Source organism: Sminthopsis crassicaudata, chromosome 1, assembly GCF_048593235.1.
Source record: "Sminthopsis crassicaudata isolate SCR6 chromosome 1, ASM4859323v1, whole genome shotgun sequence".
NCBI lineage: Eukaryota > Metazoa > Chordata > Mammalia > Dasyuromorphia > Dasyuridae > Sminthopsis > Sminthopsis crassicaudata.
This window is the reverse complement of record NC_133617.1, coordinates 339,979,025-339,994,362: the sequence shown is the minus strand read 5'-3', so window position 1 is coordinate 339,994,362 and position 15,338 is coordinate 339,979,025. Positions and strand designations below refer to the sequence as shown.

Genomic DNA, 15,338 nt, shown 5'->3' with positions numbered 1-15,338 from the left:
TCTTCTTGGTCCCATAAAAGTAGTCTATTATTCCACAATTCTAGCCTTCCTCATATCACTCAATTTCCTAACTATGCATTTTCACTTGCTTAATCCTCATGTCTGGAATTCCCATCTTCCTCTCCCATCATCTCCTGACTTCTTGAAGTCTCAGCTAAAAGCCCATTATTTGTAAGCAGCCTGTCATGATCCTTAAAGTTAATGGCTTCCCTCTAAGATTATTTCCAATTTATCATGTATACAACTTAATTGTACTTCTTGTTATTGTTGTTCAGTCATTCAGTTGCAGCTAACTCTTAATGACTCCATGAACTGGCATTAGCATTCCAAGCTATCCTCCACTATCTCAAAATCCGTCCAACTTCATGTTTGTTGTTTCCACGATACTATCTGTAAATCTCATTCTCTATCATTCTCTTTTCTTTTTGCCTTCAATCATTCCCAACATCAGGGTCTAATGATTCTCATCTTTTCCTTATGTGGTCAAAACATTTCAGCATCAGCTCTAGAATTTGACCTCCCAGTTAATAGCCTGAATTAATATTGATTAATTTGATCTCCTTGCTATCCAAGGGACTCTCAAGTCTTTTCCAGAACCATAATTGTACATAATTATTTGCATGTTGTTCCCTCTCATTAGAATGTGAGTTCCTTGAGACAAGGACTGGCATCATCTTTCTTTGTATCCACAGAATTTAGCACAATGCCTAGAACACAGAAGTCATTTAATAAATACTTGTCAATTTGAAATTACTAGTTATTCATGTAGGAGGATGAATTAATAACAAAGCTCATTTAAACAAATTTTCAAAGTATTTTATTTCAGAAATAAATAGAAATATCCCAATCTTATATTGCAGAAACCATAAGTACCATGTATTCAGAAGCAGAGATCAGGGTAAATATGTTCATATATGTTTTAGATAATGTTGACAATAAAATAAAATTCATTTTATAACTTCTACCTTGAATATAATTATAGAGAACTGTCTGAATTGTTTTTCCAATAGCAAGGGGGAAAGATGTGTGGTAACTCATCATTTAAACTTGCTTTTACAATTTACACAAAGAACTAGATGTGTATATGGTTAGACATACTATCCATAAGCTACTTCAGAAATAGATGGAGACAGATGGAGTTGGGTGGGAAAAAAGTTTGGGGAACAGCATTCCTCTGTCAGTAAAATATTTAGCAAGAAAATTCCTAAGACTGGTTTTATCCCCACTATGATGCCCTAACCAAAGAGTAAAGAATTTACTTCATAATCTGATTTAGTATTCTCTGACTATAACAAACATCATTAAGAAATCTGCAAACCATTCACTATAAATGCACATTAACAAATCACTAATATAGCAATTTGACTTAGGTTCTGGACATTACTAGAATTGAAGATCCTCAAGGCTTTTTAAAAGATTTGTGAGCACTTGAATTAGTCTAGTATACAATAACAAAAATACAGGATTGTCCCATAATTAAGAAATAGTAGGGTATGGTTAATAGTTTAAAAAAAACTAATAGGGAAATTGGGTAATTAGAATGGAGGTTGTAAATTTTACCCTGAAGAAGGATTAATAGAAACTTTGCACTCATGATACAGAAATGGTATCTATAAATCAAAAATGACTCTGGACTAGTTGACTAATTCCCTATTCTATAGCACTTTTCAGGTCTAAAAAAACATATTCCTCAAACAACCCTATGAAGTAGGAAGTATTAGCATTATCCCAATGATATATTAACTTTACAAATTCAGAGATTTAGGAATACTCTAACTGCCAAGATCACATTTGTTAGTCTGTCAACTGATTTTTCATCCAAACCGTATTGATATCTGTCAATGTGCCACCTTGGCCTAATCTTGAAGGTTAGGATCCTGCAAGGTTCATTGCAAGGCAGTAAAAAACAATAGCAAGGAATCTGGATCTGGAATCTGGAAACCTGAGTTCAAATTCTGGTTTCACAACTTACATCTGGCTTTAGACACCACTCTATAATCCAAAAAAAGGACATTAATATTTACATGATTATTTACATGATCCTACAACTAAAAGTTGTCATGGAGATCAAATCAGATCATGAATGTAAAGTTCTTGGTAAAAATTCAATCACAAAAAAGAATATAAAGGAAAATTAACTGTAGTTCAGAAAGTTCAGAGGTTATTAAGAAGCCAGAATTCAAATCCAAGTTTTCTTCTTCTTCTTTTTGTTGTTGTTGTTGAGGCAATTGGAGTTAAGTGACTTGGCTAGGGTCACACAGCTAGGAAGTGTCTGAGCCAGGATTTGAACTCAGGTCCTCCTGATCAGGGCTGGCATTCTATCCACTGTGCCAAATCCACGTTTTCTAGCAGATGAAGGACTCCCTGCAAGGATATCCCAGCTGCTTCTATGTAACTTATAACATGCACACCATCAAGTTCTACAATGATTGAGGTTAAAAAAGGTTTGGCCAACAAAAGACAGCTGACAAAGGGAAGCAATCATTATCCTCACAAATGAAATGTATTTGGTAGCTTCAAAGATAAAGGTCAAAGTAATTTTAATCACTATTTTTTCCAACATTTTCCATGTTTGATTTTTCCGTTTCTCCATCTGTAACTTTCAACTCAGCCAGAATCTGAGCTCCACTAATACCAAAACTCTTATCAAACTAGAACCTAGACCTAAACTTATTTAAATAAAATGCACAAGATTGCACTAACTGAATAGATTAAGACACAGTTTAACAGGAAAGGCTGATTTTGAACAAATAGAAGATTCATTAGTGTGCTTATTTTTTATTTCTTTTGCTAAACACAATTCAGAGAAACCACACTCTTAAGAGACAAGTCAAAGCTAACTATATTAAAAAAGAAACTGAGTTAAGTATTAAAGTGACATCCTTTTCATGACAATACTATTTGGGTACCATCAACAGAATAAAATTTTTGTGGTTTTCAAGCAGTAACAGAATTTAACAGACCTAACCACAAGTATTCATCTGCATTTATTCCCTTACAACCAACATCAAATATCTATTGTATGAAGGCTGGTTAGGGTAGGTGATATTAGCCCCAGAAAAGTCTAAATGACTTTTACATAAGTCATTTGTATAGACTTATAAAAAATGTGAATGTGATATGATATTTGGCTAGCTAAAACATTTCTTTCTGCTTTGACAGTCTGACAAAAAAAAATTTCAAACAGATGCCTATTTAACTTTTTTCCAATTGAAATAATCAAGATGGAATTTGACAGTTCAAGGAGCATATGCTATGATATACTTCTAGCCTATCTTTTCATATGCAACATAAAATTTAAGTCACTAAAACAATAATTTTAAGACTTTTCTTGGAAAATATTTAAGCTATTTCTTATGAAAATAAATAAGTATACATAGCAAGGGCATAAATTAGGATTTCAGACTCTTTTTTGCAATGTTAATTGAATATTATAAGGTAGCGAGGAAAATCTTTGAAATGTTTTCAGATGAATTATAGGAATATTATTCAAACTTGAGGCAAAAATGGATTGAGTGCTTACAAAATACAATACTATACTATAAACTGCAAATATTATAATGGAAAAATCAAATGAATTAAGTAACAGTATCTGGAAATATTTTATTATATATACTTGGCTTAACCAAAGCAAATGTAAATGTAGTTACACTAAAAACTTCAGTTATGCACCAAAGTTAAAACTGTACATAACACAAATATCACTAATCACATGTAAGCCTCTTCTACAATGGAAATCAATTTTTAACAAAGAAAAATGGAATGGAAAGAATACAAAGGAAAAAACAAAACAAAACACCATTAGATCAAATTTTTAAGTCTTCCAGCTGACTGGCCATGTTAAAAAAAAAAAAAAAAAAAAAAAAAAGGTTGACAATGACAGTTATTTTTCATGACCTTTTTTCTTGTGTACAATTTTCCCACCCAATGTCAATTCACATTGAAGAGATTATAAACCATTAATACTCTGGCACTTGACAATAAAGACTTTCATTTTAGTCCTAAGAAGTACCATTCATGGAAAATGAAATGATAGCTGGTTATGAATATCTTGTACAACAAAGAGAAGGTGACAATGTCCATTGAAAGTTCTTTTGAAATTGTCTTGAGGAAAAAATGTAATGGCCTTCAAATAACTGTTTGAAATTCACATTTCGAGAACATTTTCATCCTCAGACAAACATTTCCAAAAGGCATGACAATTCAGTGAAAGTTGTAAACAGACTTCTTAAACACAATGAAAGCAAAACTACTTAAGAGGGAGGATGATCTTCACCTCGGATACTTCGGTACTTAGCCATGTCTTCGGGAAAAACTTTGGAAAGTTCTTGAATCAACAAGCTTTTAAATTTCTGTGAAGAAAAATATAAAATGGCAAAAGATATAATTTTTTGATCTATTAACACATTACATGAATGTTACACAACTCATAAAATGAACCAAATTATTCAAAAGTAAATACAAAATTGGCCTATATTTCATTCATATTGATAAGCAAATTTGCTAGTGTTTACAAATTTTGACATAAAACTTATTATAGCCTAGAAAAACAACAAATTTCAATTTCATTTCAATTCAATTTAATTTCAAATTAATGAGTTCAAAAATTTCTTTTAAAATAACTTCAGCAATGCATGTTCCTTCAAATGATGATTCCCATCTATCTCCCCACACCCACATCAAACATAACCACCTCTTCCTCCGTATAAAAGTACTACTTTCTATCCTGAAGGAAAACACACAGCTGGAATTAATTTTAGTAGACAACTCACGTAATAGGATTCCATAAGTACGATCTAATTAAGCAACTCTACATTCTAACTAACCAAAGTTACTGTTTGAAAACAGTTCATGGAAAAGATCTTCAGAACACCTGGGAATCTACTCCAAACATGATGACATGAACTAGCATTATTATAATTAAATTTTCAACAGTCACCCAATTTAACAGTAAATCAATCATTTCTTATATTCTATGTCAAGAAGAACTAAAATACTTTAAAATAACAATTCACATTTGTATAGTTTTAAAGTTTGCAAAACCTTTTCCTTACAATAACCTCTAAAATAAACAATGAAAATACATACTCTATTTTGTAGATGAGAATAGACTTTGGGATGTTAGGAAGTAGTGTAATTACACAGCTAGTAATGAAATGGGGAAAAAAAAAAAAAAAAAAAACCCAGAATTTTATCTACTTTGCCACACTGCAACAAAGTTCAAGAAATATTTAAAGTCCAATTTTACAATAACTGTTTAAATTGGAACTTTTTTTGTTTTAGAATTTTTATTTAAAATAGAAAATTGGGGGGGGGAAAGAAAAACACAGAAAAAATATTTGTCATGTACAGAGCAGAACATATGAGAAAATTCAAAATATGTAGCAATAAATTTCTATTTCAAGAAAGTATATATACTTTCTATATATAATGTCATATATTATATGCAAAATATACATATATAACGCACTGTATTCAGAACTGTCCATTTTTTCTTTGCTTCCTTGTAGGGTTTTTTTTTTTTTTAAACTTTATTCTTTTCCCCACCTTCCCCAAGCAAACTACAGTTAAGCACATATATTTGTTTACATAGATGCATATGTATACATATATATATACATCCGTGCATAGCTATACATATACACATATACATACACAAAAGATATACACATAAATGCTGTCCCATTTTCCTATAACCTGCTAACTCTTCTACTTACTTCTACCTGATAACTTGCCTTGCTTTACTTAATCTTTTCCACCCTATTCCAAGAATGCCTCCTATAATCCTCTCCCCCTATTTCCCTCCTTTATCCCTTTCCATTAATCTACACAGCTTAACCCATTCCCATTATTTATACATCCTTCTATACCCCACCTAATTCTATTCCCTCCTCCTCCAATTTGTTTATAGATTTTGGAGGATGCTATTCCTCCAATGTGTATGTATAGTTCTTGAATATGTATAGTTCCCTCTTTAATAGATTCCTGATGGGAGTAGGATTTCAAAACTAACAATCTTCCTCCCCTTTTAATTTTTCTGCATTGGTTCTTGGTCTTGCATCTCATTCATACAGCATAAATTAATGTTTTTACCTTTTTCTACACAGTTTTGCTTTTCATAATCACATCATACTCAACTCTACTCCAATCTTTCTTCTGGACTAACCATAACTAAATACACTCTTAAACATATGGTCTGCAATCCACATATAACATAAACAATTTGTCCTTGAGTCCCTTGAAATTAAGTCTTTGATGTTGGCTCTTACATGTTAAATTTTCTAGAGTTCAGGTTTGTTTGCAACAAGATTCTGAAAATCTGACAAGCTCACTAAATGTCCTTCTTTCATTCGATATTATGTTTAATTTTGCTGGCTACCCTAGTTCCTTTGTCACTATGCAAAATTATAGTAGTTGTAATAAGTCTTGTGTGACTCAATTACAACTTCAGCAAATTTGAATTTGTTGTTGCTTGTAAATTTTGTTTGATCTGGGGGTTTTGAAATTTAACAGTGATGTTTCTGTGTTTTCCTTAAAGGATCTTGAGGTGGTAATAGGTAGATTTTTTTTTTTCTATTTATACTTTCCTCTCTTATTCTATCACTTTAGGATGATTTTCTTTGATTATTTCTTATATTATTGTATCTAAGTTCTTTTCTTGGCCATAGCTTTCAGATAATCTAATTATTCTTGTGTTTTTCTCTTCTTGATCTGTTCTCCAGGTCTGCTCTTTTTCTTATGTCTTATATTATCTTCTATTTTTTCATGCTTTATATTTTTATTATTTCTTAATCTCATAATTTCACTGACTTCCCTTGCCCAATTCTAATTTTCAATGAGTCATTTTTATACCTTAAGGCTCTGGATCTGCTTTTCTAGTTGGCTTTCTTTTCATAATCTTGGTTTTTGTTCATTGTCCTTGCTTTTTAGTTTTTCCTCAATTTCTCTCATTTGATTTTAAAAGTCATTTTTTATTTCTTTAAGAATTCTTTTCAGATAGATAACAATTTAACATTACTTTTTGGGATAGGAGGGGCTAATTTATTATTTCAGTATGCTCCTCTGAAGATGAACCCCAGTTTTCCCTTTTCCATAATAACTTCCTATGATTGGATTATTTCTCCTTTGTTTTTTGTTTGTTTGTTTGTTTGTTTTTTGTTTTTTTTTTAATCTTCTTTAAATAAGCCCTTGTTAGGTACAATCATTTTTAATCCTAGGATAGGGAGATGGTGCGTCTGGCTTCAGGTCCTCCAGGAGTTCTCCCTTCTAACCTGGAACCCAGAACCAAGAACTTCACCTTCTTCCAAGTATCTGAAGCCAGCAATGGCACTACTGCTGCATTTACCAGACTGCGTGATTCTTTATCCCCAAAAACTGTAATTCAGCAGCACAGCTGGGCCTGGCATTTCTTCCTAGACTCAAACCCCAGATTTCGCATATTGCCCCAGAGATGAAAGTTCCTAGCTCCAGGGTTCTCAGGTAGCTGGTTTTAGCAGGGCTACCCTGGAACTGTTTACACCTCACATCAGCCAAATCACCATCCAAAAGTCTTTCTTCTTTTTCTTCGAGGCTTCTTCAACTGTCCCAGGACGATCTGTTCTATCCCAAGTCTTATTTGTTTGGGAGCAGAAATATGGAGAGTGAGGAGTTTTCTGACCTATTTCACCATCGTCCCATAATCCTCTCCTAAATGAGAACTTTTGATTTAAAAAAATGTCTTTTATAACAAAGGTCTACACTTGATAGAACCATGACCTGGAATGTCAAATAATCAAGAAGTGAAGAAAACGAAAAATTGTGATAAAGAATACCACAATGAAGACAAAGTCACAAAGCATTACTGCCATCGTTGAATTTTCTGAATTGTCCAAAGAGAACTCAGTATGAAAATTGTCAGTAACATAAAGAAAAGACATCCAGAAAATGCTTGAGCAATAGCAGCCACACTGGTTTACAGTCAAAAGACTGAAATTGGCAGGCCCCTTGCAAAACTCTTTGAGGCCAGGAATAGTTTCATTTCTATCATTGTTTACCCAGAATCTAGCATAATGTTTGCCATACAAGCAAACTACTTGATTTAATTCTACAGACTACTCTACCACCTCCTCCAAAAAAAAAAATAAAAAAAAAAATAAAAGAATAAGCATAGTTCCAAGTATGGAAGAAATGAAAAACAGACCTGCAATTGCATTAAAAAAAAAAAAAAAAAAAAAAAAAAAAAAAAAAAAAAAAAAAAAAGTTACCTATTCTTCAATTTTCCCTGGTAAATTATTCAAAGTATGTGACTATTGCCAGTGTCAGATTTTGAACAAAGCTTTTAATAATGTCTTAAAGAAACACTGCAAAACAAACAAGAGCAAATTATTGAGAATTTCTTTCCAGTCAAAAGGCATAAAAAGTTCAACCATCAGGGTTCAAGCATCATTTTACATTTGACTTATTCACTTTTGCTCAGAGCTTTTATCAAGAAATGTTTGATTCAGAACTTTTGTGTGTCCTGCAATGCTTTGACTCTGATCTATGAATCTATGATTTATGAATCTAATTTAAAATAGATGACATATTATTGCTTTTATTCCCTTGGGGAAAAGGATAAGTATAAGTATCTAAGCAGATTCTTAGTACTCATATTTGTCATATTCCTACCAATAATAATTTAACAATAATAGTGATGATAATAATGTTGATGATATAATAATAGAATTTATATAGCATTTAAAAGTTTGCAAAGAGATTTACAAATAAATCATTTTATCCTCACAATAATCCTGGGAAGTAGGAATTATGATTTCTATGATCATATAGATAATGAAACTGAGGCAAAAAAAGGTTAAGTGACAAACCCTATTTATTACATAGTTAACAGGTAGGTAAAGCCAGATTTTAATTCAGATCTTCTTGAATTCAGATTCAACACTCTATATCCACTGCTCACCAAGCTGCCTGAAGAGAGGTAAAATTAATCTGGACAGGTAAAATTTCAGAAATCCTAATTGAAATAGTGGGAAATGAAAATTTTCAGTTTTTCCCACATTGATGGAAAATAACAAAAAGATAGAAAACATAGGCTTTACTTCTCAAGTTTCTCATTACAAATCCTGAAAAAAAATTTTTCACCGTAACATGATAATCTTACCTTCATAGTGTCAATTTTGCCTTTAACTTGTTCATTTTTGGCTAGAGCCCGCTCTAAACATTCTTTGGTATATAGCTGGGGATTACGGCCTTGATCAATATATCTGAAAATATCAAACACCTCATGTTAAATTATCATTAAGAATAAAATACTCTGAAAAACAAAGTAATTAAAGCATTAGGTACATGAAAAGTATAGCTGCTAAGGTACTCTGTGTCAAAATAATTCAATGATTTAATCTATAAAAACGTGGAAAATACATTTACTTTTTGGAGTTCAGTATCAAATCAACTGTTTCTTTTAAATTAGATCAAGAAGTAAATTAGAAGATCTATTACCAATCTTCTACTAATACTAATAACTCAAGAATCAAAAAATATATTACTTCTAAATTAAATAATTATCAAAATTCTGTAACAGTAATTTTTGTCTGCTATTTTGACTTTTCACAATGCTTTTACTTTTGTTATTTTGGTTTATTTCTCAAAACAACTATGTGAAGTAAAGAACACATTATAACATCTGACAGATAAGAATGTTAAAACCTGAAAAGGCTGAGTGACATGATACATGATAATTAATGACAGCATAAGGCAAGTTAGCAGAACTAAACCTATGATATAAGAGTCATAAATCTGTGCCCACTCTATACTCACGCCATTACTATTGGCTTAAGTTTAGAATAAATTCCAAGGATATTCTCCCCTTAGAAGTTCTGCTATACTGTTTCTAGAAATTAACCACTACTCCCATAAAAATATTTTAGTTCAGGTTTTTGTGATTCCATCAAAACACACAACTTAGGTCTGAACATATATTTTAACTTTACTACATACCGAAGATTTGCTTTTTCACATGTGAAATAATTTGGCCTTATAGCCTAAAAGTCAAGTTGAATTATCCAGTAATAAATTAACAAATTATGCAAAACCCAATTCATACTGTGCATGATACTGAGCTAAAGTTACTTCCAAAAATTTTAAATATTATAAGTTATTATTTATGACCCAAAAAACCCCCACAAAAAACAAAAAACAAAACCTGGTTTTGAATTATAACGGTCAATCAATTTTCTGCATCAAAAATTGGCATATTCTATGAATTCCACTTAAGTTACATTTCAGAGAGCAGGTGGAATGAAAGGAACAGAATTAGCCAACATTCCAAATACAAGCCATCAAGTTCCCATGGAGAAAATGGGCAGCCTTGCAGAACAGGGTCAGTAACATGTGAGACAAAGTTTTGACGCAGGTATAAAGAGAGTTCAAGGGCTGAGGAAATGGCAGAATACAGAAAAGATGTAATAAAAAGCATGTTCCTTTGAGTGTAGGAAATGTTATCATTTGGTCATAGTAACTCCAGTTCCTTGCATACAACTGGTATTTAATATGTATTTCTACATTCAGCCAAATAGTATTTAAAGGCATACTATGTGCTAGATAGTGTTGGGTGCTAAGAATACAAAGAGAGAGTTCTGCAATCTAGTTTATATTGTAGTGGGGGAAGGGTCACAAAAGGAACATGTAATACATTCAGAGAAGCAAACATAATATATATAGAATATACACATCTGTTATCCAGAGAACTCTGATATCAACTTCCACAAATCACTTAAGATTGTAAACAGTTCTCATAATGACTGACAAAGCTTTGCTGATTTTTAAATTTCCTCAGGGCTTACTACTGTGTTACTATTTGTTGAATGAATAACTGACCATCAGAGAGATAGTTATCATTTCAACATCATGATTTTTCTCTCTATGGTTTCAATGTATCTCAGGTTGGCATATGAAATTAAATGGGAATTTGGGGAAAACTTTGTTGAAAATTGCAGACAAAACAGAAAACGACTTAACCCAAATTTTATAATACACAACTCATAACAGAAAAATTCAGACATTCTCTAATGCAGAGAGCCAAAAACCTCCCCCCCCCCCCAGGCAATTGGGGTTAAATGACTTGCTCAGGATCATACAGCTAGGATGTGGTAAGTGTCTGAGACCAGATTTGAACTCGGGTACTCCTGACTTCAGGGCTGGTGCTCTATCCACTGTGCTACCTAGCTAACCCTAGGGCCAAAAATCTTTACGTGGATTTTCCAGATTGTAGGGAAGCTGTGACCCTGAGATTTGTGATGTGGAAGAGGTAACTATAGCAATCACTTTTGTATACACAGGTAGTTGAAAAGCAGTTTAAAAGTCTAAAACAGCAGTTTGCTTGCAATGGCATTTTCACTCTGAAGTGTTTACTTCTGTTTCTAACTGCCTCAAAAAATGATCACATGCCCTATGTTACTGCTTAAAAGACTAGACTCATTCCCTGACTATCTGCTTTTTTGCTCTAGCACTCTGAAACTATACCATATTTTCAAAGCTTCACTTCAGTGCACCTTTAAGAAGGATCTTTCACTATTATTTGAAATAGTTCCATTCCTAAACATCACTGCAGGATATTCTTCAGCTACATTTTTCTACAGCATTCTATGCCCTCTGCAACAGCAATGGGCTGAAAATGCCCATATTGAAACCATATTGTCAACTTCCTGGAGTCCATGTTGGCCTTATTTTCCACTTCTTGGACTACAGGAAGGGAGAGAAAAATGAGCCAACAGTGATCAGAACTGTCAGTTTTATTTCTTCTATTTACTTGATTGGTTGCTAAACTAAGATGCTTCCATTATCAAAGATAGGACAATTTCTACTTCTGTACTTTAACATTCATAGAAAACCTGCTATCCTAATTTTTAAATAGTAAATTTTAAAAGTGCGTTATTATGTACATGTTTATTTCACTAAAATTAAACTCTGGCCTTTAAAATAGTAATAGGGATTATACCTATGATTTCACTGATATAACAAATTGCTAAGTGAGGAAACTATCTTCACTAATGCAAATTATCACCTTCTCTACAACTTAGTCTTAGAAAGTTGCAGAGAACACCAAGAAGTTAAGTGACTTGCCTAAGAGCACATAACCAGTATGTGACAGAATTGATATGTGTCTAACCAATTATCCTATGTAGACAGGAAAAGAAAGGTCTAACAGGAGAAAATTTCAGCTCTCTCCACAAATAGGACTTAAAAACTTGTGAGGGCATTCTTTATGTTTTAATAATCTTTCTCTATATGAAAATTCTATCAACTTTTAAAGATTTCAAAACCTGGTAATTAAAAAAAGATTTTAGGCAATTTCTGTCCACACTCTACTTATTTAAGGATTTAATATTAAATTAATATCAAAAATTATACTTACTCAAAAACTTCTAAAGGAACACTAATATCATGAAGCTGTTGTCGACACTTGTCAATATCCTGTAAACCAGTTACGATGAAATTTCTAAACATGAAACAAAAATTAAATCCAGTTAAACATTTTAAGCACTAAGAATAAAGAGCACATGCTAATAAGACCCACATACACACACACCCCATTTAGCTAACCTGAATTACAATAATTCCCTGTTATGGTGGAAGGGCTCAATGAAACTATAAGTTACACATGGCAACATTATCCAGGATATGTCACAATGGAGAGTTCTGACAAAAAGTGATCCACGGGAGAAGGAAATCTACCAGTATCTTTGGCCACAAAAGCCACAATGACAATAACGGAGGACGAAAGAGTCAATGTATACTTTGTCCCTGGGGTCATGAAGAGTCAAACACAACTGAACAACTGCTACTCTGGGGTGACCTGAAAAGCAGTTAATGGACTCTTTTAATCTATTTATTGAGGAGATATAGACTACATGAACATTATGAAACATCTCAGTTCTAAATTTATGATCCTGTTTCTTCTACATCCACAAATTTGTGTACATCTATGTCTACATTTGTAGATATGTATTTGGAGAGGAGGATATATATGTATGATTTAATGCTGAGAATATATAGTGTAACTAACTACACGCATACATGTATAATATACATATAAAATGATTGTTAGATTCTCTGTCCTGTAGAAGAGTAAAAGTAGAGAAAACAGACATATACATATTCATATTATGTATCTAGATACAGCTACTTATACAAATCTATGACTATGCCTCTAACTTCTCTATCTGTTCAATCCAAAATGCACAGAATTAAAGCTCAAAACTTGTCCATACATTAATTTTTCTTCTCTATAACTGCAGATCCTTAGACATTCGGAGCTCTATTCAAGTTCCACAACCATTCCTGCAGCACACAGTCCCTTCCTTTCCAGCTCCCATGCCAGCCTGAACTTTCAGTAGAGAGTAACAAGTCGCATCTACTAAGATTTACAGAGTGCTTTCCTCCCAACAATCCTGTATTTTATATAGTTATCCCCACTTTACAAAAGGGAAAGATGAGGCTGGGAAGTTCCACATCACACCCAAAGTGAAAGCAATCAGTCTGCAACGAGATCTGAACCTAGGACCGCAGACTCCAAATGCAACTTTCCTCACCAAACTGAAGTACCTAGGTGTGACACTGCACCGAACCCTTCTCTTCTCTCTGCTGCTTTCCCCGTTCTTCAAAGCAGTAACCTGCAAAAGTGACCGTGGGAAAAGCCAGCAGAGAGAGGAGGCTCCCGGGAGGGCGCGTCTCCCCGCAAAGCTGTCCCCCTAGCACTTCATATGTTTTCTCCATCCACCGCTGAGCTCGCACCCAGACTCCGGGGACCCCGGGGAGAGGAAGCTCGGAGACAGAGGGCGAGGGGTGTGGGTGGGAGGCGCGACGACTCTCACAGTTTCTGGTTGAGCCCCGCCTGGCTGCTGGGCTGGAAGTCACTGACGATAATGCCGAGCTGACGGATGTTCTCCACGAACTTCTCCAGATGTTCCTCGAGGTGGTCAAACTTCTCCGCCATCTCCGGATCGCGCGAAACCGCCGCTTCTTTAAACCGCACCAGGGAGACCACAACGCCGCCTCCGCCGTTGCTGCCGTAGCCGCCGCCACTCCTCTTCCTATTTCCGGCCAGCAGCCCGCAGGTACTTCCGCTTCCGCTCGTTGCCCCGCCTCTCCCTGCCCTGTTTTCTTCTTCAGGAATCTGCCCCAACACTGGGACAGGCGAGGTGGGGGAGGACTTCTGGTCTCAGGCTCCCTCCTCCATTCCCCCCCACTTACCATCCTACACACCCCCGAACCTTGTCCCCCCGCCCCCTGGAAACCCTAAGGAAAGTGGTGTTAACCCTTTTGAGGCTGCAGCTCCAGTACCATTCCCACGTGATGAGGGGCTGTAGGAGATTTGCACTCCGGGTCTCACTCCACTTCCCTGATCCCTAGGTCTCTGTTAAAGACTGAACTAAACTCTGTCCCAATCTGTTACAGCCTATGGAGCCTTCTCAGAATACAATTTTAAATGCATAGTATAAATTGCAAAATGTATATAAATAGTAATATAAATTCCAAGGTCACAGAATCCCCTGAAAATTTTCCACTTTCCATAGACCCCAGTCTAAGAACGCTGGGCTGGATTTTCTTCAAGGTTGCTTTCAACTCTTTACATGAGATGATCCTCTAAACTCCCCTGTGTCCTATTGCTACTATCAGAAAAATCCCAAATTAACAATAAGAAACTCAGACACCAAGAAAGGCACCGGAAGCAGAGGGAACCCGAGGCAGCTTCCCAAAAATCACATTTTATTAAATACATGGCCTTTTAATTCAAAAGTTTTGTGAATTAAATAAGGGATGCTTTCAGGATTTGTGAAAGACTAGGAAACAGGTCTATCATAGGAAGTTAACATACAAAAAGGAGGAAAAGGAGAGAGACAGAGAGAGAAAGAGAGTAGGGAGGGAGAGGGAGAAGGGAAGAGGAAGAGAGGGAAGGAGGGAGGAATGAAAGGAAGGGAGGGAGGAAAGAAAGAGGGAGGAAGGAAGGAAGAAGGATGAAGGAAGGAGAGGGAGGGAGGAAAGGAAGGAAGGAAGGAAGGAAGGAAGGAAGGAAGGAAGGAAGGAAGGAAGGAAGGAAGGAAGGAAGGAAGGAAGGAAGGAAGGAAGGAAGGAAGGAAGGAAGGAAGGAAGGAAGGAAGGAAGGAAGGAAAGGAAGGGAAGGAAGGAAGGAAGGAAGGAAGGGAAGGAAGAAGGGAAGGAAGAAGGGAAGGAAGAAGGAAAGGAGGGAAAACATTTGGGTACGGAAATAGCTCTAGATTCCTAGATCCAAAATAAATCGAAGAATCTTGAGCCTTTCATGACTCCTCAATACCATCCAACATCCCTCTCAAGTCAGTTACTAG

At 34.8% G+C, this 15,338-nt stretch overlaps 1 protein-coding gene across 1 annotated transcript; it reads right to left on the bottom strand.

Annotated features, from left to right (window-relative positions):
* Positions 1 to 794: 794 nt before the first annotated feature.
* MED10 (mediator complex subunit 10) lies at positions 795 to 14,103 on the bottom strand. Its single transcript, XM_074279147.1, has 4 exons — positions 13,848 to 14,103; positions 12,389 to 12,472; positions 9,137 to 9,239; positions 795 to 4,352 (listed from the first exon to the last, which is right to left on the bottom strand). Exons 1-4 carry the CDS (start codon positions 13,967 to 13,969, stop codon positions 4,254 to 4,256), a joined length of 408 nt encoding a protein of 135 aa, XP_074135248.1. The 5' UTR covers positions 13,970 to 14,103; the 3' UTR covers positions 795 to 4,253.
* Positions 14,104 to 15,338: the final 1,235 nt, after the last annotated feature.